The sequence below is a fragment of the Clinocottus analis genome, unplaced genomic scaffold (assembly GCF_023055335.1).
Source record: "Clinocottus analis isolate CAN_PGR_092001 unplaced genomic scaffold, fCliAna1.0.p SCAF_15, whole genome shotgun sequence".
Classification (NCBI taxonomy): Eukaryota; Metazoa; Chordata; class Actinopteri; order Perciformes; family Cottidae; genus Clinocottus; species Clinocottus analis.
Window position 1 is genome coordinate 12,714,580 of NW_027175876.1, and position 27,347 is coordinate 12,741,926.

Below are 27,347 nucleotides of genomic sequence, written 5' to 3' on the forward strand. Positions count from 1 at the left end.
TCAAAGTTAGCCATGCAATTTAATTCAATTCATTTTTTAAAGACCAAAATCACAAATTTGTCTCAGATGGCTTTACAAAATGTTCACATGCAACATCCTCTGTCCCGGGACCACATTTAGCATGACTTGAAACACCATCTGAAGTTGTCTGATGCATTTGTATGAACATCATTTGTTCTCCGAAATCACGATACAAAGCCAACATCAGCTGGACAAATACCGCCTATGATTAAATATTGGAACACTCATTTGTCAAGTTTACAGGTGTCTCTTGATGTCAATGCCGCTGATTGAAAAGGTAATTACTTCAGTTGTTTTGGTCACGTTTCACTGAAATCGCTGCTTGCTAGAAACCAGGCGATCAGCTTGATAACAGCAAAAGCTGAAAGAGAAGCTCTCCGGTCTAAGCAGAGAGATTCCCAAGATTCCCTGCAGCATAGCAGCCGTGCTTCGCAGTGTTTCTGCAGCTTGTTAAAAGGGGATGCCGGGCATGGTTGCGCCTGTGTAGATTTTCATTTAGTCTGAATGCCTGGCACACTGGGGCGGTAAACGGAGAGGCAAGGTGGGCATAGATGGCATACTTACTTTGCACTTGTATGTGATGAAAGAAAACATTCATTAAGAGATCTAATTTACATTGCTCCAGGAGGCAGTGAGGGGCGCGTGGCTGTGCAGAGGTCTGTGATGAACACACACACACACACACACACACACACACACACACACACACACAGAGAGTAGTTTAAAACAATATATTCGTATATGTAATACTGATCTCACAACTTTGTGGATGGTTTTGACTGCTGAAAATACTACCGCGGATAGCTTGATGACATTATATCTGGAATTTACAGCTGCAAACAATTTGTACCCCACCAGGAATTGTTTATGTCTGTATAACTTGTGTCGGGTGGTCAAAAAGAAAGTATGTTTATGACAGCAATAACAGAAAATGTTGTTAGTTTGTTACAAGACAGACAACTGGATCAAATCTTCATTTAAGTTATATGTGTGCGCTAAAGACCTGTATTGTCTGTAGCCATTCGTATCCCCGGTGTGACCTGCGTGTAGCCTTATTTTCCGTGTGTGTTTGTGTGTCTGTTTGTCCTCTGAGCACCTCTTTTCCAAGTATGGTCACTATGAAGCAGAGCTGTCGCTGAGGGGCCTTTGGTGGAAATTAATGAGAGACAGCCAAGGGCAAAAAAGAGGAGACAGCTGGGCCTGTCAGCACCCCGAACAGGAGCAGCGAGCACCCAGAGGCCTGGCGAGGAGGCGAGGAGGCGAGGAGGCGAGGGAGCGGAGCGGGAGGAGAGACCCTCGGCATAAGCAGCGTGTAGAGAACGGGTAACACTTACATGAGCTGTATTGATCTATGTGGGGAAGTTACATGTACTCTTTTTTTTAAATGATTCCTGAAGAGAAATACATCAGAAACTACAATATTAAGGGAGAATAATGCAAGTGTATGGTATTGATAATATGGTATTGGTATGGTAACACTTTAATTACATAGCAAGAAATGTCATCAATCACTCAAAATACAAATGACACATATGATTAAATGTGAATCGACCCATGAGTTCAGGCTGGTCTCAATGACTGTAGCTTTTCCTAAAAGAATCAAATAATGCACCTTATGATTCATAATGCACAGATTGTTTTGTTTGTTATTTTGGGCCAAGAATGTATGACACTGAGTGAAAAATAAACAACCATTGTTCACTATAAACTGCACCATTGGTCCTAATTTGGAAGGCGTCTGTATGTCACTCTCAGGTGACACGAGTGAAACCCAAACGTATTCATTATTTTCTTATTATTTTCTTTCTTATTTTCGTAAAGAATCCATAATACCAATATTATTACTTAGCTACATTTCACTGTCAACCGGTCACTGTCTCTGCTGTCGATGTTCCTTGATCGTTTTTATTCAGTTGATTTCTAGGTAATAGTTCTTAATTGTTTGATATGCATTAGCCAAAGGTTGTTTAAAAGTAATTGGTCTTCATACATTGCACCCGCGCGCAATGATCTGAAACGCACGTCTTTTCATGTGAACATTTCCGTAGCCTTGTGTCGGAGCGCTCTCTTATTCACGGGCTGGTAATGGTTTCTATGAAGGCAAAGTTGTTTCCCCCCCCCTCTTAGGGCACAGTAAGTGTTTTTTTTAAAAGTTGTGTTGAATGTTAACCGCACTGAGCTATGAAGACATAAGGAGGAGAGTGAGGAGCAAATGTGAAATGTAAAAAGGAGGAACAAAGAGAAAGATGGAAAGAAGGAATTAAAGAGAGAAAGAGACCCACTTAAGTTGTGATCCGCAGAGTGCGTCTGTTTCTGTGTTGCTGCTAATGGCTTTGCATAGAGGAGGTGTTAAAATAAGCAACACGCCGGACGGTTTCGAGTGGCTGCAAGAGCAAGGACAGCCATGATCCATCTGGGTCAGAAGTCTGTCAAGACTTTTGAAGAATCTCGTCAATAAGATTGGTGGTAAGTTTTCCACTTATTTCCTCTGGCGTATGTATTATATATTTATTTTCTTTTATGTTTTTTTCTTTGTAGGCGTTGGACTCTGGTGCTTTAAATGTAGACACCAATATAAATCCATTTTATTTGACTCTTTTTTAGTTAACTTGTGTTAAAAAAAGATCAGCTGTGTCGATTGTCATTCCAATAATGTATATTGTTTATCTTTGCTGTATTTTATTACTACTCTGTATTCAGCTATGAGGACCTAAATGTATTATATTTGATTACAGATTGAGGAGACGCATCGCAATCACATCAATAACGCTGAGGAGTCTTGATGAAACAGTATTTGAGATAAAATATTATTATTTGCAGGATTAGACGGGTAAAGTGCACACAAGAGACACACAGTACAAAAAATACATATAAATGAACAGTAAAGAATCCATAATACCAATATTATACAGACAGAATAAAATGTGTTTATAATGCATTGATGGAAGTGATTAAAGTGAATAAAGTGATTGAAGGGAGCTGGTGGTATCTTTCTTTAGCGCTTCAGTGTTTCTAGGTGAAGTGTCTTCAGAGACAGGCCGCTTGCTGCTCTGAGATTAAAATCCAGCTAATGAGGCTCCGCTTGAAGGTGTGATGCGTGGTGCAGGCAGAGGACAGAGAGATGCTTATGGTTATAACTTTTGTCCAAAAAAACAATCCCTGGTCAGCCCCGACTTATTGCCTAAAAACCTCACACAGAAGCAGTAGCCCGAAGCCCGGCACCTGCAAAGTCCCTGAACCTTCAACATCTTGTGTTTGGAGGCCGTCACAGAAGTTATTCTTTCAAAACCACATGATGATATTTTTGTTAAATATTCAGGCACATTTTCAAAACACTGCCCTTGCCATACTCGGTGTGATAATACCTCTGAATACATTTGAAATGAAATGCCGATAAATTGTGAAAAGCTGAAATAAATTGTTACCCATTTATTTTGGCCGGTGTTCTATGAAAAGATTTTTTTTTTTTTAAAAAGAAGACTATTTGAAAGGGGCTGCAGATGTCCTTTTGTATTTCAAAATGAAGCAAATCAGGTTTAACATTTAATTTGACTTTGATAATGAAATATGAATATCTGGGTATTTGATTAAAATCTTTTTATTTGTTTTGTTGTATCTTTGTGCTCTGACTTGCTTTTAAATAGAGTGAAATGCCAAGAAAAAAAAGAAAAAGAGTGAAAGAGCGGCATTGAGGACTGCAGTGAACTCTGAAACGCTCGGGTCATCTCTTGCAAAGAGATGTACATGATGTCCTTCTTGTTCCTCCTCCTCTTGCTCTTCTATGCACATGGTTGTGTCGTTATGTCACTTCCTGGTTATGTTCTCCGTTGTCTTGGTTCTGGCTCAACGTGTGTTCTTCCTTGTTCTTTGCTTGTCGTCTTGTTTATGTTCTCGTTCTTAATTTTGCTCCCATTTTTTGCGTTTATGTTTTTCTTTGCTCTTCGTGACTAGATTTAGGTTGTGTAAGGATTTTGTGCGCGTGGGTTTGGTGTGCGTCAGTAATACGTTGGCGTTTGTGACTGGAAGAGGGATCGTAGCATTATCGTTTACTTCTCGGTAAACTGACTGAATTTGGATGAATTCTAATTATCTTGTAAAGATACTGGGAAAAGGACGTGATGATCACATTTACATTTTTCAAAAGAAAGCGCAATTTAAGACATAGAGAAGCACATGGACGTATATATGTAGATGGGTACACCTCTGTACACGTATATATACTCAGTACATACTGTAATCCGTAATGTACTTGGCTGTTATATTCCAATAAATCCTGTGAGTTGAATGTCAGGCGTGTCCAAAGAGCTGACAGGTTGGATGAATGGAGTAGTGTAAGAAAGAAGTAGGAAGTCAGTCCCACACACACACACACACACACACACACACACACACACACACACACACAAACAGCTGAGAGAGGTTAGCTGTGGAGTTAAAGACTTGTTCCACTGTTAGGACTCCAGCTGTCGCTCCACTGGTCCACAGTTGTGTTTCCGAGCTGTTGGAGTGTTGAAGTCTCAGTGTTTCTGTGTTGTACGCTTCAGACTTTTAATCTTACGGCCGTGGCTCAAAACACAGACTGTTAAATGCTGAAAATGTGTCAACAATTAGCGATACAGTTGAAATGGCTGTCCACTTAAAACTGAATTTATGATTGCATTTTGCCACCGGGGGCTGGATCGGATCTACAGGAGCGTTGGATTAAGATACTATGAAATGTGATATACATTCAGAGGCCACTTTATCTGGTACGCCTGAACAACCTAATGCCATCCGCTGCCAGTTAATGCAACACTGTGAGAAAGGGGATGATTCTCCTTTATGTTACGATCCTAGAGGCTGGTGCTGACGTGATGGACTGCAAACATGAGATTTAGTCCAATTAGAGTGCTAGTTGAGTTAAAATACAAAGACATTTTAGGTGGTATGTATTGGAATACTATGAACAAACAAAGAAATGTGTAAGCGCAGGTTTATTAATTTCGCTTTTTCTAGGTTTGAGCCTTTCGTCCACAGCTAAACAGTGTTTTAGAAAAGATTTTCAAAGACTGTGTCTTCAGTGTTGATGTGTAGAAAGGGTTTGTGTCTCGGCGGTTAGCGTGCCCGTCTTTCAACCACAGGACCGGTGGTTTGAGCCCCGGCTCCTCTAGTCCATGTCGATGTGTCCTTGATCAAGACACTTAACCCCAAATTGCTCCCTGTTGCTGTGTCTTTGGTGTAAAGACAAAAAAATGTCAAAAGTCATTTTAGATAAAAGTCTCAGCTCAATGAAACATCAAAGTGTATGCAAATAAGACTTTTTAAAAATGTACAGTCACTGTTCCCCTATATTGAGAAGTGGCATCATAACGGTCGACTGGGTTCATTAATACTTAATCCAACGCAATATATGACTCAGACCCCACTGCCAACATCGCTAGTGTGTGTGTGTGTGTGTGTGTGTGTGTGCACGTGTGTGTGTGTGTGTGGCCAACCTCCTCAGTGGCCTTGACAACGCTTCAATTGTGATTTCATCTATAGACAGAGATGTTTTTAAAGTGCTTTAGTGAATTTCTTTTTTTCTGAGAACGAAGGTAGAAAAAAACATTTCACAAAAAGAGACCTGCGTACATGTGGACGAGGCAATAAACTACGCAAAGTGACCAGAACATGCAAACACCTGTAGTTACTCCCATGCTCACAGTCGTCTTGTAGTGTAGAATCACACAGATCTTTGTGCTGTAGTGAGACACACTTGTGTACTTTAATGCAATCAAACGCCACAGCTCTGTCATGAGTTCTACTTTTGGGAAGCTTATACATAATCAGGTGTTTTCGACACTGTAAGGAAGGTAATAACTTAGTTTTCTGCTTTATGTATATTTGAGATTGATTCTTATATTTCGTCCACCCGTCGGGGATTCGACAGACGACGAGTTAAACGTTTAATTAAAAATGGATTCAACTTGCTAATGTTGTATTTTCATTTTCCCAAATTCTAAATGAGACCTTGCAGTTTTCCCGCGAGGGTGAGAATTGTCATTTAGGTTGTGATAAAATTATATTTTTTTAGAATTACTATCTCAGCTTTTTTCCCTTCACTTACCAACATGCGCCACCTTAATATCCACAGTATTTCAAGTTGAATAGCATTTTAATTGGACCACATTTTATTTTCGTGTGCATTTGTATATGTGTGTGCAAGTGTGTACTAAATAATTTACACTGGAGAAACTGGACACCCACTTAAAAGTGAAATGCTCACACACTGTGATCTCACGTACGCATAAACAAACATATTTAAAAACATTTAATTAAACACATGTCTACATATGAGAAATACTCTCAAATTCACACTCACACACACACGCACGCACGCACGCACGCACGCACGCACACACGCACACACAGAGTGCTGTCCTTGGTGGGACATTGGAAGACTAGTGGGAAATGAAAGGTCATGTTGAGGTCTTCCTCATCATGCGGCCGAACAAAACCTGCACACTCCTCCATCATGGGGGGAAAGCAAACGGTGAAGGATGAATGGGCTTCAACAGGATGCACTCTAACAACTACACACACCTGCTCAGGCTCTCTAACTTGTAAACCTACAGTATACAACATGAATATGAAGACTGCATATAAGACATGAAACAACTAATCGGCAACTAGATAACCATAATTAATACATTTTCTTCTGTTTTCAGTGTGAAGACATCACCCTGTTTCCTGATATATATATTATACTATCAATGTTTTAGATAATTAATAAGCATACACATGTTAATAAGAATCTAATTAAAGAGTGTTGCATTCCTAAACTGGCAGTTTAGCTTTCGAGCTAAAGGAGCAAGGTGTAAATAACTTTTTTTAAATCCACTTTTTGCCAAATGTGCAGTGGTCGAATAAATATCACGGCATTTGATTGGACCAAAAGCAAAGTACATACTCAAACAGGCCAGAAATTGAAACAAAAATGATGGTGGAAATGTCGTTGCTCTTACGGTTGGCTCCTCGTAAGCCTTCATGTGTGTGTGATGAGCTTTTTTACGACTGTGTGTGGATGAAGCGTTGCGTTGGCTCGCATGCGTGCTAATTCCATTATGCTTTCAGGTCACACTGGTGACATAAAATGAGCCGAACAGTGGGCTGAATATCATGTTCTGTTGAACTGACACAGTACAAAAACATGCGTCTGAATTCAACACTGATTTGTCTGTATGTGTGTCAATCAGTCAACGTGTCATCGCCAAGGCTGCTGCACCTGGACAATAACAGTTAGCTGTCATGCCAAAGAGAAAGTCTGTGTTTTCCAAAGAGCTCCAGGAGGCTTACACTGTTCTTCATAAAGTATGTGATGTTAAAAACTTCCACACACAGTGGATATGCCCATATAAAAGATCAAATGAAGACAGCCTGATAGTTACATACAACATCAGGCGGATGTGTCGTGGTCGGCCATTGAGCCGGCGGCCTGCGCCTGCGCACACCGACAAGTACCGTGTGTTTAGTTTCAAAAGGTATTTGACAATCAATAGATATGCTATAATACACCAATGCAACTTGTATTGATGTCATAAGTGTTTTACAGTTTTCACATGAAACTACATTTTGGTGGATTTTGGGAGACGACCCAATCGATGGATCCCAAGTCCAACTTTACATGTTTGTCCCTTTCTAGTGGGAGGGATCCAACAAGTTTGATGTCCATTTTCAATCCATCCAACAATCATCTCTGGGTTGTGAAGAGCATCACAGCCTCTGGGGGCTGTTAAAAAGTCAGTGTCGTTAAAATGACTGTTTGTTATACAGAAAGAGGGTCAAACTCATGGCGGGTCACTGAGAATCCTGGGCTATTTCAATTTTGAAATTTCAAAACAACTGTCAAAATCTAAGAAGCTTTTCCTCTCTGGTGTTGACAAAAATGAAACAGTACTCTGTCTTTCTTTAGGTAGACATAACACGAGGATCAGCTACAAGCATGTGGTTCTGGAGGCAATCCAATATGGCCACTTTGTGTGCGTGTTTTCGCACATTTGTTAGGTCTAGGGCTCATCCGAGTCAGTTTTCCACTCAAGCTGGAGCTGTTAATTGTGTGGAAAAGAGCGTTGATGTGTGTGTGTGTGTGTGTGTGTGTGTGTGTGTGTGAGGGACATGCTTGTAATCATGTACGGTATAGCCACTAGCATTGAGGTTAACGTGGGTACAAAAAGCGTCTCATTTAAGTTTGTTAATCCTTTTCTTAAGTTAAAACATGTTCCTGAGGTTCTCTGTCCACAATATGAGCTCATTAAACAATAAGCCACGAGACGTCTTGATCTACTGTGACTTTACTACGGCTAAAGGCTGTTGCTGGAACCCTATTGGCTGTTGGAAAATCACAGCCTTAAGTGGTTTATCACTTTTATATATTTGTTACTATACATATACCTGGCAAGCTTTTTTTTCCAATAAATACACCGAAACAAAATAATCTAAATATTTTCTTAACAAAACGTTCCCACCATGTTGCAGTTGCATTATAACCACATCTGTATCTCCCATCGGCAACGGCTCTGCTCACTTTTCACTTGCCAGCGTTTCAAATGCAGTGTAGCCAGGTTAACCCAATGATATCACTGGACGACATAGCCAAAGAAACGACTATTCAGCATGTGAAGTATTTCAATATATATATTACAACGTTACATCCTCCTGCAGTGAGAATGTAACATTGTAATATAATAGTACAACACTGATTGCCATCTGGAAGAGAGTTCAAGCATCTCCTCATTGGTATTTTCTTAGCTCTTCAGTCAGGAATGATCACGAATCATTGAAACAATAGACCATGACTGTACCGACTGCAGTCTGAAGAGGACTTGACTTGGACTTGACAGCAGTAAGACTTGACTTCCACGTGAGGTGACTGGATTGATTTCAGCTCCATTGTGGCAGCCAGGCAAGTCTGTGAATAAGAAGAAATGCAACAATTCAAATCACAGCAAAATATATTCATTTCAACTAAGTAAATCCACATAATCATGTTCAACTTTAATAAACGTTTTCCTGCAAATGTGAGCTGTTGACCAGCAGCAAACCATGACGACGATGCTGACCTCTGAGGCGAAGGAGAGTCACGCTCACACTTCTGCCTTTACTCGGTCATGTTCTTGCTCTGAATATCTTCGGTTTGTCGGGAAAAAAGATTCATTGGACAAGCGTTGAAAGACCGGATTATTGCAGGAACGGTCCCTCAAATCAATCAAACCTGAGAGACGGCAGACAGAGGATGTCAAATACTCCTCACTGGACCTTGGTGGTTCGAGGTCCACAATAGAAACAGATCGATGGTTGAATAGTGTCTGTGAGCTGAGCTGCACTTCAGTGGCAGATATTTTGGGTTCTTATAGCTTCTCAGGCCACTTGTGGTGGTGAACAGGTGTGCTGGTTGTCAAAGAGGTCAGCCAAGAGGACAGTCAAGTGCCAGAATGATACAAAACACAACAGCAGATTCTTCACACAAGGTCAACATCCATAGTGATAACATAATAGTTATATTAATGAACAAGTAGACTACTTTTTTAATGCTTATTGATGACACATGCAGACTGCTCTTTTACAACAGTTGGTCACACAGTCCAAAGATGTTATTCAAAGTTTCTACAGCATTTACCATGACCCTCATGTCGCGTCAGTTTGCATCAATGCAGACAAATAGCTGAGTTAATTAAAATAACATGTAGAAGAAGTTCAAAAGCCTGAAGAAGCCACAGCCACAAACATTGATCCTTGTGACATTCAAAATGTAATGATTTGTCCTATTTTGATCTCATTAAGAATGTCACATTGATTATCAAAAGGATCATTTTGAAAGAGAAATCAGCTACTTTGGCTCAGTCACAGGCAGAAATGATAATGATGGGAGACTTCATGGATCAAAGGTTTGCATTCAAATCTCAGTCTAAATGAATTGGAGTGACTCTAAAGTCAGACGACGTCGCAACTTGACAAAAGAAATGAAAATGTTGGACAGCAACCCCGTCTCATAGAAATACATTCATATGCTCCTAACTTGGGAAACATAATGTCATCTTTTTTTTGTATCTACATATTAAAGGAATACCTGCATTCCTTTATCCAAACCGCTTATTTTATTTAGGGGGCGCTGGAGCCAGTTTATCACAGGACACACGGACAGACAGCCATTCATGCGCATATTCATCATAAGGGCAATTATAGAGTGTCCAATTAAATGAAGCGGCATGGCTTTGGACTGTGGGAGGAGTCTGGAGAACCCGGAGGGAACCCGTGCTTCCACAGGGAGAACGTGCAAACCACACACAGAAGAAGCACCCGGGCTCGGGGACCGAACCCAGGCCCCTCTCTCTTGCTGTGAGTCGACAGTGCAGAAAGAAGTTGTGAAAATGTTCACCAAACCTTTTAGTCATTAGATTTCTTACAGTGCCCGCTCATATTGATGACAACACCGTATTGTTTTTCTGGTCTAAAGTTACAGTTGGGAAAAGGCTTCCTGCTGAAAGATATTTTTAAAGCCCAAAAAGGGATATATTTGAAAGTTCACATCTCGAAATTGAATTAATCCACATATTAAATGAAAAATGAAATACAAACTAATGTAGACTGATAATCAGCATGAAAGTGTCTGTGTGTAATCATTTTTTACATTTCATTAATGTGTTCCTGAGGTGCAGAGGTAGAAGAAGTACTCAGATCTCTCAGTGTAGAAATACTCAAGTAAAAGTCCTGCAATCAGAATATTACTATTATTATAAAATTACAAATCATCAGATTAATGTATTGCAGTAAAAGTACAATATTTGGTCCTGACATGCATTGAAGTAAAAGTATAAAGTAGCACAAAATGGATGCAAAACTTGAAAATGAAAGTGCAAGTACCTCTAAATTGTAGAGTACAAACAATTGTAATAGTACAGTACCTGAGCAAAGGTACCTCGCTACTATCCACCACTGCCTGTACTGTGGCCTAAGCAATAGCCCCAAACTGGGAGCAAACTATTTGACCTTTGACCTCCAGAATTTGGGAGGCCACTGAGGGATTGTGGGACTTCATGGCATCACATTCCACTCATTGGTCGGCTTGATCTGTTTACTCTTTTCAATTAGCAGCAAGAGCCAGTTGTTAGATTCTGAACCGTGCCGTCAAAGGAGAGAAAAACTGCATTTTCTAAACGTCTGCCACGCTGAATAATACAGGAAATATAATTGCCCTAATTTTGAATCAGTTGAAAGTCATGTAGTCCAGAAACATACTGCTTATCATGCGCACTGATCACTTTATGGATTTCAGCTGTGAACGAAAAGAAATCAAACTGAAGTCAGTTATATGAGGATTTCCCTTTGTCTCTAATTTATGTTATAACAGTGAGCATTGGGTTGATTTGTAATTCTTGAAAATGAGAGGAAATTAAAAAAATATCTCTATTACTATCAACAGCGATGCAGGCTCACAATGCTACACTGAGACACTAAATGTTAGTGTTGTGAGCTAATGTTCAAGGCTCTGTATTGGACATTCAGAGCATTAAAGGAATAGTGAGCCATTATCGGGATCTTTTGATAGAAATGGAATATCATTTTAATCAGTGTGTTCACTAGTGGATAATCACCGGAGAATACTTTCTGTAACCTAAAAATGAGACGCTCATCTACTCACGGAGTCGGTCCTCTTCTGGAGCAGGCGGCCATGTTTTTATTAGCCCACAGCGAACAAACCAAACATGGCTCTCGGTCACAGCAGTTCTACACAAAGAAATATCAGTTTGGCCACCCTTACCTAGCTTGCAACTTTTAAAACATATAATAATCATACAAAATATAAAGAAAAGCCAATACTAACACTTTCAGGATTACTATATAAAGATATTGTAACACTCTTCAGTGTATAAAGTACCCAAAAGCCATAATTGAGTAAAAGTAAAGATACCTTACTGGAAAATGACTCCAGTCAAAGTGAAAGTCAACTATTAGAATACTACTTGAGTAAAAGTATCTAATATTTACTGTACTTAAGTATCTTATTTAAAATGCACTTAAGTTATAAAAGTAATGTTCTGATATTAAATGTACTGAAAGTGAAAATACAAGTAAATGTTGGCAAAGGGTCAGAATTTCGAGAATGATGAAGTTTATTCTTTTAAGTGCTGTGGTCACCATGACCGAGGACCAGGAGTTGTGTTCACTCTCATCGCCGAGTTTTCTCTGAAACAGTGAGAGGAAGACATTTTGTAAGCATAAAAACTTTAGCTGGCCCCACTTGCTGCACACACTTTCATGCATCTCCAACTGCGACACGGTTCAAATCGTAGAGCTGCGCTCTCGCGGCTCCTGTCGATCCTTTGGCGCGGTGGCTAGCTAACGTTAAGATAGCTAAAATTAGCCAACCAGTGCTGCAACGATTATTGCTAAAATGACTCAAATCAACAAAATCTCACAACTGTCAACACTTCCTCAGCTCATTAACTTGCTAGCGATCCGTCTACTATGCTAATTTTTGCATTTGATTTATAATAGCTTGCGAACGTTTGCCTAAAAAACACCATGGCTCATGGGAGTCATCTTAATTTACCTCAATGTGTTTCCTGAGGTTGGATGGGAAGTTTTTGATTTCCAATATTTCAGTAGCTTGGGGTAATCACAAGAGGCACTTCATCTGGTGCAAATAATCTTTCACTCCAACAACATGGAAAATATTTCTCGCATTTAGCCACAGGTGTGAGTCGTCGACAGGAGCGTTGTTTGTGGTGGGAGTAGCAGGTGCATTCATTTCTGCTCCCATCATGAAATCAGTCATTGTAGAGTCAAGTAGTCGCTCACTGGCTTGCATCCTGTGTAGAAACTCTGTGTCTGTGTTCCACCACAGCCCCCGACGTCCCTCTCGTGATCATTGTTTTTCTAAAGATATGTTTGATTTTGTTGCGAGTAACGAAGGTTTCAGGAGAAATGAATTGGAGTAAAAGTATCAGTTCTCTTTGCAAAATGTAATGAGGTAAAAGTTAAAGTCATATCCTGAAAAACGACTTAAGCACAGTAACAAAGTATTTCTACTTTGTTACTGTACTCCACTGGTGACAATATCCATGTTATATAATTAAGAGTATAATAACATCCAATAGATTTTTTTTCTAAAAACTAATTTTGAAACATGACTGGTGGTGTTGCTGATTGGCAGCATGGGACTACATGTCACTATATTTTTTAATAGCCTTCATTCCCATCCAGTACAAATCCACAACTTTCAAAATAAAGCTCTGATGTGTTTCCTCCCCGGTGTGTGTTTGTCCTACACCTGTCATGAACTGGAGGTCAGTAGAGGATCTTTCCAAGTATCTAATGACCTTGAAAGGTAATAATATATAAATAAAACAAATTAAGAATCCAGGTGTTTATAAATTGGTTGATGATACAGATACAGATGGAGTAGCAAAATAATCCAGAGCAGAGGAAGTTAAAAACGTGGAGATAGTGGACCTCTGAGTGATCGATTTGCCACACAACTGTTCACAAGGTCAAGAGTGAACCTCCATGGTGTGGATTACTCTTGAATGCTCCAGTGGCTCAATGGAGAAGTCAACATAACTTGACCAACAGCTCAAATAAATGTATCAACTGATAATAGCTGTGTCAGGGTGCACAAGAACACATACGGAAAATGTGAAATGTGAAAATTGGCATAAACATAAATAGTTGATATAAAATCATGTCGAGGCTTCGAACCTTTCTTTTAGTATATATTTGAGTTAAAAACAGCTTTCTGGATGCTCCACTTTCGCCTCCCGTAATTAAAAGCCCATTAAGGCAGAGGTGGAGCTCTGGCCTCTGATTGGCGGGAGGGAGGCGCCAGGCTGCTGGAGGGTCTCCTCCGTGCGCCCCGCCGCAGTCCAGTGCGTAAAGAGTGCAGCGCAGCGCAGCACAGACCCTCTCTCTCTCCCTCGCGCTCTCTCTCTCTCTTTCTCTCTCTTTCTCTCTCTCGCTCTCTCTCTCTCTCTCTCCCTCCAATGCCCACCGTGTCCTCCCTCCGCCGCCGGGATTACCGTTTCCTCTCCGTCCGAGCAGACCTGCTCTCTCAATGAAGCGCGCTTCTTCTCCGTGATTTCTTCGCCATGAGCTGCCTGGATGTGATGTACAAAGTGTTTGGTCCTCAGCCCTATTTCTCCTCCTACAGCCCCTATCACCACCAGGTATGGATCAGAAACTGTTCTAAAGAGCTCGTGCGCTACTTTTCTCCGCACTGACGACTTTATGTGTGTTATCGTGCTGAAGGAAACTTTCTTCAGGTTTTTTAATCCGCCAATTCAATTGTAATTCCATGCAAAACAGGACACGGTTGACCTTTCAGCCATTTGGATAACATTTATAAAACATAATCATTAAAGTCCTTCAGTCCTTAACAACACTTAGTGTCCTTTATATCTCAAACAAACTAATCCAGCGTTACATTTGAAGCGAATGTGAAACTTTATTTCGGGTCACCTGTTTATTTATTTCTTTCATTTTGGAGTCTTCTACTTCACACGAGCACCGGTTGTTTGTTCTTCTTCTTTAGTCAGGATTGTGTATGTCAAAAGAAGAAACTAAAGAAACAAATACACATCTATGTGTATCTTATCAAAGGCTGTACTCAAGGCCAAACCGACGGCTTTCAGGCGTCACATAGTTCCCGGACAAGTTTAACAGAGTTTCGCAAAAAGAACTTTATTACACAATAAATTGCAAACAGCATCATTTTTGCTTTAAATCTTATTCCCATCCTTATCTTCCGATGCTGAGTGAGTTAAACCCATATTTTAGGATTAAAACCAATAATATGTCATCACGTTGTGTCTGTTGATCCTATTTTTTTACACCATAATTGTTAGTTAGCATTAGTCGCCGAATAAAAATGATTAATGGACCTACGGTATTAATTTCCTTTTCTCGTGTGACACTTTGGGCCGTAAGCAGACTTCATGCATGCGCCAGTGACCAGTCTGGAGCAGGCAGGTATTTGTGAGGCCTTTCCAAACCGGTTAAAGCAGCTTTTTCCACTCTCTTAAAACCTCTCAGTCAACATGCAGGCATATCTCACATCGTGCCAATACTCACTTTGTCTGTCACCAAACTGACTCTGGATCAGACAGGTTACAAAGTTTTAAGATATCTATTTCAATTTCATTTAGCAAGATGCTTATGATCCCTTATTTTGTCTGGTTTATTTGATTAATTTGTTGTTGATATTATTATTAAAAAAAACGTTAAAGTTCCACGTCTTACTGTAGTTTAAAGTATTTTTATGCATAAACTGTATATCTTTGCACCATAATTTGGACCTTATGGTTTTGTGTTTATTACAAAAGGAAGTAGAACAATTAAAAAGGAGAACAGAAGTGAGTTTTTTTACGTCAATATGTGCAGAAGTAATGAGGTGAGAAGTCATTATATGTGAACATGACATGATAGCAGTGTACAGCAATTTAATCAGATGTAAGTAGCCCTCAATAAAAGCTGTCACCATCAACATAAAAGTATTTATATTTTTTAATAACAGCCATTTGTTATCAATCAGATTTTGTGTCAGTTTGTACACAACGAGTTTAGGTTGATTTACCTCCAACTACACACCTGTTGTGTCTGAAGAAGGAAGAAAAAAAAAATGATGTGAGACTTAGAGGTCAAATGACATATTGGTGTTTATTGTATCTAAACCCCTGCAAGAAAATATGAAGAGTAACGTGCCCACACACACTTTCGTGATGACACACATATAAATCTGCCCGTCCTTCTCAGAAACTGGCCTTGTATACCAAAATGCAAGACCCCCAGGACAGCGGGAGCCGGCTCGGCCCCGCGGGGCCCCCGGCCATCAAAGAGGAGGACAAGGAGCTTCCGCCGGGAGCCGAGTACCTGAACTCCCGTTGCGTCCTCTTCACTTACTTCCAGGGAGACATCAGCGCCGTCGTGGACGAGCACTTCAGCCGAGCCCTCAGCCACACAACTGTGTACCCTGCCTCCAGCAGCCACAAGGCCGTAAGAGGTGTGTGTGTGTGTGTGTGTGTGTGTTTTCCCGATTGTGTGTCAGTGTTGTCCCTCAGTGTGTGTCTGTCAGCACTGAAAGACCATTTTGACCATCATCGAGACATTCAATTTCCCCCGTGAAGTTTGTGCTGTGAATGTTTGTCATTTTTTTTTTTTTTTTGGGAGGACACTTTATATTGTTGGATTGAAGCTATTATCATTTCGTAGGATTCAGTAACTTCATCTTTTACTCTCATTGGTTCCCACCAGGTAACATCTGATTAAATATTGTCACGTAAAGAAACTTTTTCCAGATGAGTCCGGAGTTGAGGAGGATTTTTCATCGCTGCTGTCTACTGGATTTGAAGCTGTTGGCTTCTAGTTTTGCTTTGCTGTTTGGTGTGTTTTAATTTGACCTTTAAAATATATATTGAATATTTGGGGGATATTAAAACTCCCCTGAAAGCAGAATTCGGTATAAAAATGTATTTCATTTAATGTGAGAATCTAATCAAAGTTGGATTGAGTTGAGGTTAAGGGTGACCCATGAACAAGCATGTGATTAATTAAACTCTTTTTTCATAGTGTTAGACGGCATTTGCTGAATTATTATTATTACATAACAGCTGCCTGAGATTTTGTTTATTATCCTGGCTGTTAGTTAAGCGACAGTTTCCTTCTGCTCTGACTTTGTGTTGAAGTCGATTATAAAGTTAAATCAATTGCGATGGTGGAAATAACGCAGAGCAACTATATTATCACAATATGTGGAGAAACCAACAGTGTGGTGTGTCGCTGTCAGGACGATTATCTTCCTCAAAGTGCAGAAAGGCAGAGATATGCAAAGAAATACCTTGACAGGCGTTGGCTTTTAATTACTTCATATTTAGATCAATATATTTCTCTTCATGTGGAGCGCTGCTTGTGTTTAGTTACATGTAACAAGAATGTTAACAACTATATTGTATTTCTCGGGCATTTCTCAGTTCTTTTATAGTCCTTTAAGTGTCAGTGCTTCTGTCACATACTTTGCTCTGTTACACGTCTCGTAAACGTGTGATTCTCTTATGACTGATCTCTTCAGCTATGGCAGTAACAGGATGCTGAAATAAAATGACATCGCCATGTTCAAAATAGAAAGGGGGGACAATAACTCACACAGATTTATGTCTTTATAGTTGTTGTATTTTACAATATGTTGAAATTGAATATTTGTGTATGCTCATTTTCTTAGTTAACAATCAAATTGCTCTTTAGTTCATGGCCATTCATCAACTCCAGCACCTTTGTGTAATCTAGCAAATATTACTCTGCATGGGGATGTACAATATGTACGCTCTCTCCCAACTCAACGTCTCCGTATTTCTAAAAAATACAACCTGAAAGTTGTGTCATTTATTCCCAGGGCTGTAGCTCGTGGTTAGTTTCATCATCAAAATCTATTCCTTATGTTCTCAAACATGTTTCTTCCATCAACAGTCTAAATACCAAAGATACTATATTTAAAATGACATATAAGAATAAGAGGAAAGCAGAATATACTCTTATTCACGTGTCACTCACATTGTTGCTTTGAAAATGTGGAGTCAATTATCAAAATTGTTTCCATGTTTTTTGTTAGCTAACACCAAAAGACACATTGAAAGAGGAGCCGTTTTTAAAAGGAGGTCTTGTGTCCAGCCACATTAGGCGCCTGAAAGAATTTCTTGTCTGACTATTTTTAAAGCTTGAGCCTCAGCAAACCAGCTTCCTTTATAACGTACCTGTGTGGATTCCTCCCCCTCGTAGATGGATCATTCCCAATGAGCCAGAGAAGTTTCCCTCCGTCTTTCTGGAACAGCTCCTACCAGCCGTCGGTCTCCTCCGCGTTGGGCAGCGCTCTGTCGGCTCCCCACACAGAGCTCCCGTTCCCTGGGGACCCGTACGCCTCCGCCTCCCTGCACAGCCACCTCCACCAGCCCAGCCCCGACTCCTGGCACCCGTCCCATCACCACCACCATCACCACCACCACCCGTACTCACTCGGCGGCGCCATAGGCAGCCAGGCCTCGGCGTACCCGCGCCCGGGGGTTCACGACATGTACGGCACGGCGTTCGACCCGCGGTACAGCTCGCTGCTGGTGCCATCGGTCAGGCCTCATCACCGCCTGACGTCCGGCAGCTCGGTACCGGGGCCCAGCGCGTCGCCCTGCGACCTGGGAGGAAAGGGCGAGTCCGGGACGGGCTCGGCCTGGAGCGGCGCCTTCACCGGAGCCGGAGCGGAGATCGGACTCAATATGGACACAGGTATAGGCATCGCTTTATGACAAGCGCAGTAGGAAATCAAAGTGCTTTACAATCTGGGCAGGATGCATCTTTTTTTTTTTTAGATAAAGAATAACTTAATGAGAAGTAAAAATAGAAGGAAACCACAGGAAGAGCAACAGTGGAAAAAATTCCTCTCCAAAGTAGACAGAAATAGCAATAGCAGCGTTGTGGAGAAACAGGATGACATCATCTGTCATAACACAAACCGTTGAAAACTAAATAATTCTTTTGGTCCAATTTTAAAACTTGAAAGTTTCTACAGCCAGCACAGTGGTTACCCGTACTTCTTTTGTGAGGTGATATGCTTCTGCTTTTTTGGTGAAAGATTTAACAAATCATTCTTAGTCAACCTGGTCTACGACAAGTTCATTACAATCCTTGTATCGAACCTCAACACTGGGTCATGAGATGCTGAATCTACAAAGTGTAGGACGAAGACCAGAGAGGTTGAGGTGAAATGTTGTGTCTCAAGTCACTGAGCTCTCTTCCCCATAACTCTTCATCAATAGGACCGTCATATTGCCAGATTGGTCTTTTTTCCAAGAAATTAAACACTTTGTTAATCAACATTTCACGGACATTTTTGGCATCATCGTTTTGCAACATGCCAGATATTTAGTTAGTTACTTATAGTTAGTGAAGTCAAAATATGTATCAATTCTTATCCACGAGAACTGCTGTGGATGTTATTGGGAACAACCACAAAACATAAGATGAATTAAATATTGATGGACATTAATGGTCAGATATGGAGCAGTTTCTTGGGCTTAAAAAGAACAACTGATGGAAGTGAATGTAAGCAATGTCGAGTTAACGTGTTTTTTACACGACACCTGAGGAGTTACGGCTCAGCTGCTGCGTTCAAAGGAGCGGAGGAATAATTATTCCATCTATCCCATTGCCACAAATTCTCAAAAGTGGACTCGCTTTCTCTTATCAAAGTCTGAATGCTCACGTGACCACGTTTGTTCCTTGCAATACAATTCTTTGTTTGCCCCGAATAATGTTCACGTGCACACGCCTGTTTGTTTTTTTCAATATGTTTTTACGCGGCAAAGCATCCGCTAAGTAAAAAAAAACAAAAAAAAAAGAACAAATAAACGTGAACGAGTTCATTTTTGGAAGCTTATAGTTCAACATTAAAAATGTTTAATTAGGAACGTGAACTCTGTTCTGTGGGATCTGAACGTTGTCGTGAGGTGTGAACGCGCTCTGGTTGCAAATCACACAGAAGTGAAACCCAGAGAGTGGTTTGGTGACTGCGCACCAAAGATCTGCTGGCAATTAAATCCGATGGAGACAAGATGACAGCATATCAAACTCCAATGATATAACCAACGTTTATACATTTGACCGTTCTCAGGAGAACCATTTAAAGGATTGGAGCTTAGTGTGCGGCCATTTTATCCTAAACAGATGTGGAAACCACCACTGAATGCAGCCCGAAGACTTTGCAAATAGCGACATCGAATTCAAGCTGACACCTGTCATCATTGATAACGCTCACATTTTGATGCGTTTTCACCGTGTCGCATATGGACGCACTGAAAAAGGCCTGCCCCTCTGGGCCGACACCTGTCTGTTACACGCACGCCATTCAGAGAACGTGTTAATATTGCTGAAGTGTGTTTCAACGAAAGCAGCAATAAGCAACTGGAAAGCAGATTTTAAATGAAGATCCCGCCCCCTCCCCCTCCTGCCCTGCCTCAGATCAATTTACCACAAGTGGTTTGAACCAACAAACCGACTGTCAATCAGCACTTTAACACCAGCTGTAAACTTCCTTTTCTGTCGCTGTCTTGCTTTCATCCCCTCTGCCTCGGGCGACTCCTGCTTTTATCAACAAGACATTTGCTCTTCTTGTTCTAATCTCCTCTTTCTTGCCTTTTCTTCTCCCTCCACTGCCTTTTCTCTTCCTCCTTTTCTTTCCTCCTCTCTCAGGTCTGCAGGCACAAGATAAGAGCAAGGATTTGTATTGGTTTTAGAGACCGCTGAGACTCTTCCCCCCACTTCACTCCTACTTCAGCTTTCGCCTCTTTCCTCCGCTCCCGCTGTTGCTCTGCTGATGTTATGGGATGACTGACAGAGAGACTGAGAATCAGTCCCCCGGCAGTTTTGTGCTGTAACCGCTTCTGGTCTACTTGCAGCTCGGTGTTACGGAGGCCTGTGCAGCGGCAGCGCGGCCCTGTTGAGCTGAATGCCGACAGTGTGGATACAAAACCAGCGGGGAAAGAAAAGTGGACTCGCGTAGGAGAGACAGAGAATCTGATCTTGACGGATGTGGACAAAGACAAGACTCTTTGTGCTTCTCTCACAGGCAGGGACAACATTCCTAAACTGGAAGAAAGAAAAAAAAGTCTGGGGACAGACAGACAGAAACATGTGTTGTCAAACTCCAAAGACAAGCGCTTGAAGACTTGGCAGGACTTGCCTCACTGGGACAACTGGGCAACAGACACTGGGAGTGTTGTGGCTGGAGGAAAGGCCGTGTTGGTGTTGAGGAGGCCGCACAGCAAGAATTTGGCAGACTGCGAAGGCAGGAGGCCAAACACTTTGGTTTACATGGAGTATTGGTTCAATGTCAACTGAAAAACACTCAGTATTTTTTGTGGCACTGTAAAAGTTAAATTAAACAGTTTTGACTGATAACAAAAGATATTTAAGTAATGATTTCACAGTGTTTCAAATCACAGCTGCAAACAACTTCAGCAGTGTCCCAGTGACATGCTGCGTAAGGACTCTAAGGACGGATAAAGAGGACGCATACACACCTGTGTGCAGACTATTGTCCTGTAATGCAATGTAATGCAAGGTTCCTAGCGTACACATGTATATATACCGTAAAGTAGCCCATACTGTTTATTTAACTAATAATTCATCATTTTCATCGTCAGTTAATTATTTAAATTAAGAGATACACAACATTTGCTGCTTCTGTCTGTTTTAAACGATTGAATACTGCGCTGCTGTTCATGCAGAAGAAGCAATTTAAAGATGTCACTTTGGGGTTATGATTTTAATGATTTGTCCTCTTTTTTTTTACAATTTAGACACTAAACTATCAATCCAGCCATTGAACAATGATGGATTGATTAATAGATACATGATGATCAGTTTTAGCCCCTATTTAAATATCATTATAACTGTATACACGCTCACTGCAAAAAGGTGACACCTGCTTATTTTTGGTCGTATCCTTGAGTCACAGAAGAGATGAGCGCCATTGTCTGTGAAAAAGAGATAATCTCAGGTGTTAAAAACTTTCTATGTGGTTGAATTCTTTTTTGATGCACATGAAAAACCCTGCAGCAGCAGCAGAAGCACTATTTCCTGTGTCCACGTTGGGTGCCATCAACTGTCTGATGGGCTCAGTTGAGTAAACACAGCCTCGAACCCACCACAGACACAATGAGGAGGGATAGGTGGGATTGAGAATATTGCTAACTGGGCGACCGTCATCCCACCTGAAACATCACGCTGACTGTGTCAACAAACAAAATGTAAACCTTTAAACGAGTGGCTGCAGAGAGAGAGAGAGAAAGAGGGGAGGGGTCCTCTGATGAATGAGGAGAACGAGGGCTATTTGAAGCCATTTGACTCTCTCCCTGCTCCCATGCAGCTGTCAACGACAACTGCTCTTCAACTCAGAGAACACACGCACACGCACACACACACGCACGCACACGCACACACATGCACGCACACACATGCACGCACGCACCTTCATGAGTTAGTCTGGACTGTGATTTTTTTAGTTCTTTGTGAGGGCCACTGAAGCCAGAATGATAAAAAAAAAGAAGATTTTCTTGCTATAGTTGTGATGACCGGCCCTGTTGCCAGGCAGATTTGGTTATTTAAAAAAAAAAAAAAAAAAAAAAAGGGTTTTCTTTGCGATTACCCAAACAATAAACCAGTTCCACTGAACTTCAACCAACTCAGCATCAAACGCTGTGGATGGGACGTCTTAGCATTTCATTTCTCCTGTTACTTCACTCGCTAATGTCACAGTCTGGACATTATTTGCATTTGATATGATTATAATTTCAATGTGTTTGAACCAAAACTGTTTAAATTGGCTTTAAACATTGTTCTACGAAGATACCACTATCCATTTCAAACTTCCATATTTTGCTCTAACCCTTTTTTGTTCGGCAAATCCAATAATCTGACAATTAACCTATTTACTTTCATTAATGTTTTCGGAGAATTGACATCAAAAGTCAACAAAAGCTGCTTGCCGGTTTTTATTAAACAATATGTCTACACATTGGCAGCTCTCAATAGTTTTTGACAGTCCACATTACGGAGATCCAGCTGCTGTTGTAACAAGAACCAACACATGAAAGCTACTCAGTTTGCAGCTTATCCGAGATTATCATTTATATAACTGCACTTATGAGCTGGATCAAGGACTTCCTCAAACAGTTTTCATAACACAACATTTCCTCAACAGCTTCCTTTTGTGAGATGTGATGGAGTTGTAGGTTCTTGAGATCTTTCCAGTGACAGATGCTGGTTCTGCTTCAACTACTGAAAGGCACAGTTCTGTAATTGAACTCCAAGGCAGGCTGTGACATTTATTTTAAAGTGGATATGTACCTGAATACACTTCATTACAAATAAAAAACAGTACCGACAGCCGCACTATAAAGAAAATCATGCAGTCGTACATAATGAATGGATCATGTTATATTTATGCACAAGGACGCAGCTTTAAAGAGGCAATATCGTTATGATATGAAGCAACGATTAGTTTTAAATCAGTGTGATTACGCTTCCTGTAATGGGTTGTGAAATACTAAAACAATTCTTCTAAATGATATCACCGGATCAATAAATGTACATTCACCATTTATTTACTGAATCACCAGATTAATACCTGACAAATCAGCATATATGCAATAATTTGGTGGTAATTGTTCTGGTTGCAACATCCAGTGTCTGTCTCTCCTTGCAGCAGTATTGAAGCACGATAGCCATCAGTGCATGAAACTATTTCCTCTCGACTTTCTGGTGGCTGTGGAGTCAAAGTCTTTTGAGTCACTACTGCAGCGCCCTCTTCAAAGTACGTGGCCGTTAGCGGCGAGTCGAATGCTTGGCCCCCCCACAGAAGTGCTGCTGTCATCGATGGTTGACTCTAGGGAAGTGAAGAAAGGTTTGCTTATGAGGTTAGTGTGTCCAGGACATAGCAGAGACCGTGAGCTGCAGTCCATGAGCCAAAGCCTGTGAGGACCTGCTGCGGACAACGTGCACGGCTCGGCCTGCAGCCCTGGAGCCCCGCCCCCCCGCCGCTGCTGCTGCTGCTGCTGCTGCTGCTCCAAGCGCAGCCGCTTGTCTTTTACAGGTTCATTAATATTGAACGTGTTGCGTGTCCAAATTGCACCAAATTCAACATGGCGCTCCCTTATGGTTCACAACAATACACCCACCAAGTGTAAAGTAGATTGATCTTGAGATACACACAGAAGGACAGCTGGATAATGTCTGGCTCTTCTTCAGAGCTAAAAATAACACGCCACCTCAGCATTAACAACAATTATTATTATCATACTGACAGATACATTAACATACCAGATAACAATGATCCCGCAATGAACCTCAGGTTATGTTCACACCTGAAGCTTTTACTCAAAAACCTTCGTTGGCCTCTTACCTTTGGAGGATCCTTCAAGAGAAGAAAAACAGCGAGAGACATGCCAGGACGAACGAGCGGAGGGAAACAAAAGAAAGTGGACAGGTGAGACGTTTGTGAGGTTCCACACCTTCTGATACGCGCTTGAATAAATGCGTGTCACTCCACCACTGACTGTGAGGATCGCCGCATGCACAGCTGTTCACGTTTTCTCCAATAGGAGTGCACAAAGTAGTGTTGCTCGGATTTGGGCTGTTGTCCATTATTTTGAAGGTTGTTGGTTTAGGTCCTGGAAATGTGTGTCCGCATGTGGAAGTGTCCTTGATCGACACACTGAACTCCAGATTGCTCTTGAGGAGCAGACAAGAGCTTGCGTGGCACAGCAGTGTGACAATAATGTAGCATTGTATGTTATCACAACTAAAAATAAGTGGTCTGGAAATAAGTGTTTGCCCAAAATCTTGTTAAATGGTTGTCCTTGACAAAAAAAAATAACAGTTGCATTTCGATGGATGTTGTATTAAATATAACATATAAGATCCCCAAGAGTCAGATTTATAATACACTATGACAGCTTTGGACGCTGTGCAGAAAAGCTATTAAACATCAAATTCTGTGTGGGTTAGAGTAAAAATAAAAGTAAATGAATGTCTTCGCAGCAGTAAATAAATCCTTTCCTTGTATGCTGATTCAATCTGTGGCACTTGACAGATCAAATCGTTTGCTCTTTCTGGTGCAACATTGGCAAACATTAACCATGTTTCCATTCATGTTTTTTGATGCACACTTTGAAGTATCGTATTACCAAAAGCTCTATGGAAACAGCAAAATTAAACAAACTTCCTGAATTGCAAAAAACAGATTTGAAAACTTTGACCTAGCTAAATGCTTAGCTTGGAGCTCAGACAGCTGATAAAAGCACATAGTTGAAGTATTTTGGTATTAACTTGAGTATAAATACAACTTTGGACTCTTGTACTTGGTGAAAATTCATATAAACACAATAAATGTATGTGCATGTTTTCCCCAGATTAGTGTCAAATGTGTTGAAGCATTGAAAAGAGGCACAGTAATACAATCCTCTTTAAAACATCAGGGCACAATTGTGACGGACAGACAAAATGTGGCGGGTGGATTTTGATATTTGTCTTCCTTTGGAGAGGATCAGAGCCCTCACAGCACAACATGAAGCCAAGATGCAAGGATGCAAAGTATATATGAATACGAAAATACAAACAAAATCATGTTTTACCTGAAGCCCTGCTTTTTAATCACTAGACCAAGGACAAGAGACCCGTTTCACAGCAGACAACGTGACAGCAGGAAAGGCACAGGTGTAATTGATGCCGTCCATTGAGGAGAGCTAGCTCCAGGGTCGTGGTATTGTGATTACTCTCACACTGTCCCGGCTCACTCGGACACTTGATTCCACTGAGTCACGGTTATCAAAATGAGTCTCACCTGTGCTTCTCCTGCTCACAATAACACTGAAGCAGATTTTTCGCTCGCTGAAATCGTTCCTCCTTTGTGCAAAAATGCATTCAAGACTTTATAGAAAGCTAATATGAGGCTTTAAGAGTCCATCTGATTCAAATGTATTTTAATATTAGAAAGATACACAGAAACTGAGGAAAGAAGGTGATAAGAGTTTCTTTTGTCTGAGATACAGTCAAACAAAAGACCGTCAATTTCAGCCATGTGTTCTGTTTCTCAGAAGCTGAAGGCGTGTGTTTGAATTTGTTTCAGCTCGAGCGAGACAGCTGTGGATTAATACCGAATTCTGACTTGAGTGATGACGGACAAGAGGAGGGTGGAGAGGTGCTGTTTCTCTCTACTGCTGTCAATACTCACAGCCACACCCCCTTCTTGCTTTTTCTCGTCTTTCTTTTCTCTTTTAGCTCTTTGGAAAGATTTTTTTTTTGTAATCGTTCTTTTCACAAAGACGTGAGAGTTAATGCAGCTCTCCAGCAGAAAAGGACGGCATGGAGCTGTGTTAATCGTATAAAATGCAAGGCTGAGGTGAAGGACAAGAGCTGCCCCGCTAATCAAAGCACAGAGGGGACAATGCAATGACTCATCTGTGTATTTTGGTGAATTGTTCCTTAATAGTTAAAGTGCATTAGTTTTAGTTTTTTTTTCTGTTGAGTCAGCGCTCATACCAAGAAGATATTTGTATGAATCATGCTAATAAATATGAAGCCTGATTTTTTTTTTTTACTTTTACTTCGCACATCAATATAATATTTTTTTCTAACTTTAGTTCTGTGTGAAAGCATATATATATATATATATATATATATATATATATATATATATATATGTATATATATATATATATATATATATATATATATATATATATATATATATATATATATATGTATGTATATATATATATATATATATATATATATATATATATATATATATATATATATATATATATATATATATATATATATAACTTCCAGATAAGAGTTCTGTTAAAGTATTTAGCATTTTGTTGTTGTTTATTCATCACACCCAGGATTTGTAAACACCTTAAATCTACATTATATTAGTTGGAAGTCTGAAATTCTAAAGCCACATTAATTCAACAATATTTTTCCATTAACAATCAATCAAACCACATTCAACATGAACTCATAGTGACGGACACGTACAGAACAGTCAACAACATTGCAACTCTTCATTTTTAAGCTTCTTTTACCTCATTGTTTTGGTTTTACGCCACATTTACTTCACAAATCAGTCTCATCAACCATGTTTTCAGCAGCAGGCAGCTGTTTTCAACAACAACTCCACTTCTGCTCCTGAAACCGCGCGGCTCGATGCGACGAGCTCAGGCTTGTTCAGGGGTCGCTTCTAAGGAGGGAAAGTGGATACGGAAAAAAACACACACTTCATCACAACATTCTCCTGGAAGTCATTAATCATCCCTGGCTGATAATAAAAGGATGATTTTCACGTGTATGAGACAGAAAACAGGTAACACTTGTGTGGTAACTGCCTGACATTCATTTTGCTTTAACACGACAAGATAAAATGTCCAACGGCTCGTCAAGGTTAAATAAATCCTCTACTTCAGCTCCACGGTCTAACCTTGTACCTCCATCCCACTTGCTTTCCAACCCTCCATCCCTCGGCCTATGATCTCTGTCGTTAGAGCAGATCAGAGCTAAGTGAAGCTATCAGGTTTCTCTTGCCTTGACGAATGTTTACAGGAGAGACGGAGCAGAACAGCCTTTAACAATGCCGAGTGAATCCTCCCGCTCTGTTCTGCAACATTCCTCAAATGTCTACCTCGGGCTTTGCTACAGTTCTTGTGACAAGAAGAAAGACAAAAGGGAAAGAGGGATAGAATGATGGACATTTTGATACAAACAACTCATGA

The 27,347-nt window shown here is 40.6% G+C and overlaps 1 protein-coding gene across 2 annotated transcripts; it reads left to right on the forward strand.

Annotated features, from left to right (window-relative positions):
- The first annotated feature begins 14,017 nt into the window (after nucleotides 1-14,017).
- vgll2a (vestigial-like family member 2a) lies at nucleotides 14,018-21,103 on the forward strand. 2 transcript variants are annotated; one of them, XM_068577303.1, is made up of 4 exons: nucleotides 14,018-14,201; nucleotides 15,787-16,033; nucleotides 17,803-18,300; nucleotides 20,263-21,103. In XM_068577303.1, exons 1-4 carry the CDS (start codon nucleotides 14,124-14,126, stop codon nucleotides 20,304-20,306), a joined length of 867 nt encoding a protein of 288 aa, XP_068433404.1. In that variant the 5' UTR covers nucleotides 14,018-14,123; the 3' UTR covers nucleotides 20,307-21,103. The 2 variants fall into 2 exon arrangements, with proteins under 2 accessions (XP_068433404.1, XP_068433402.1); XM_068577301.1 differs by having other exon boundaries at nucleotides 20,469-21,102.
- The last annotated feature ends 6,244 nt before the right edge of the window (nucleotides 21,104-27,347 follow it).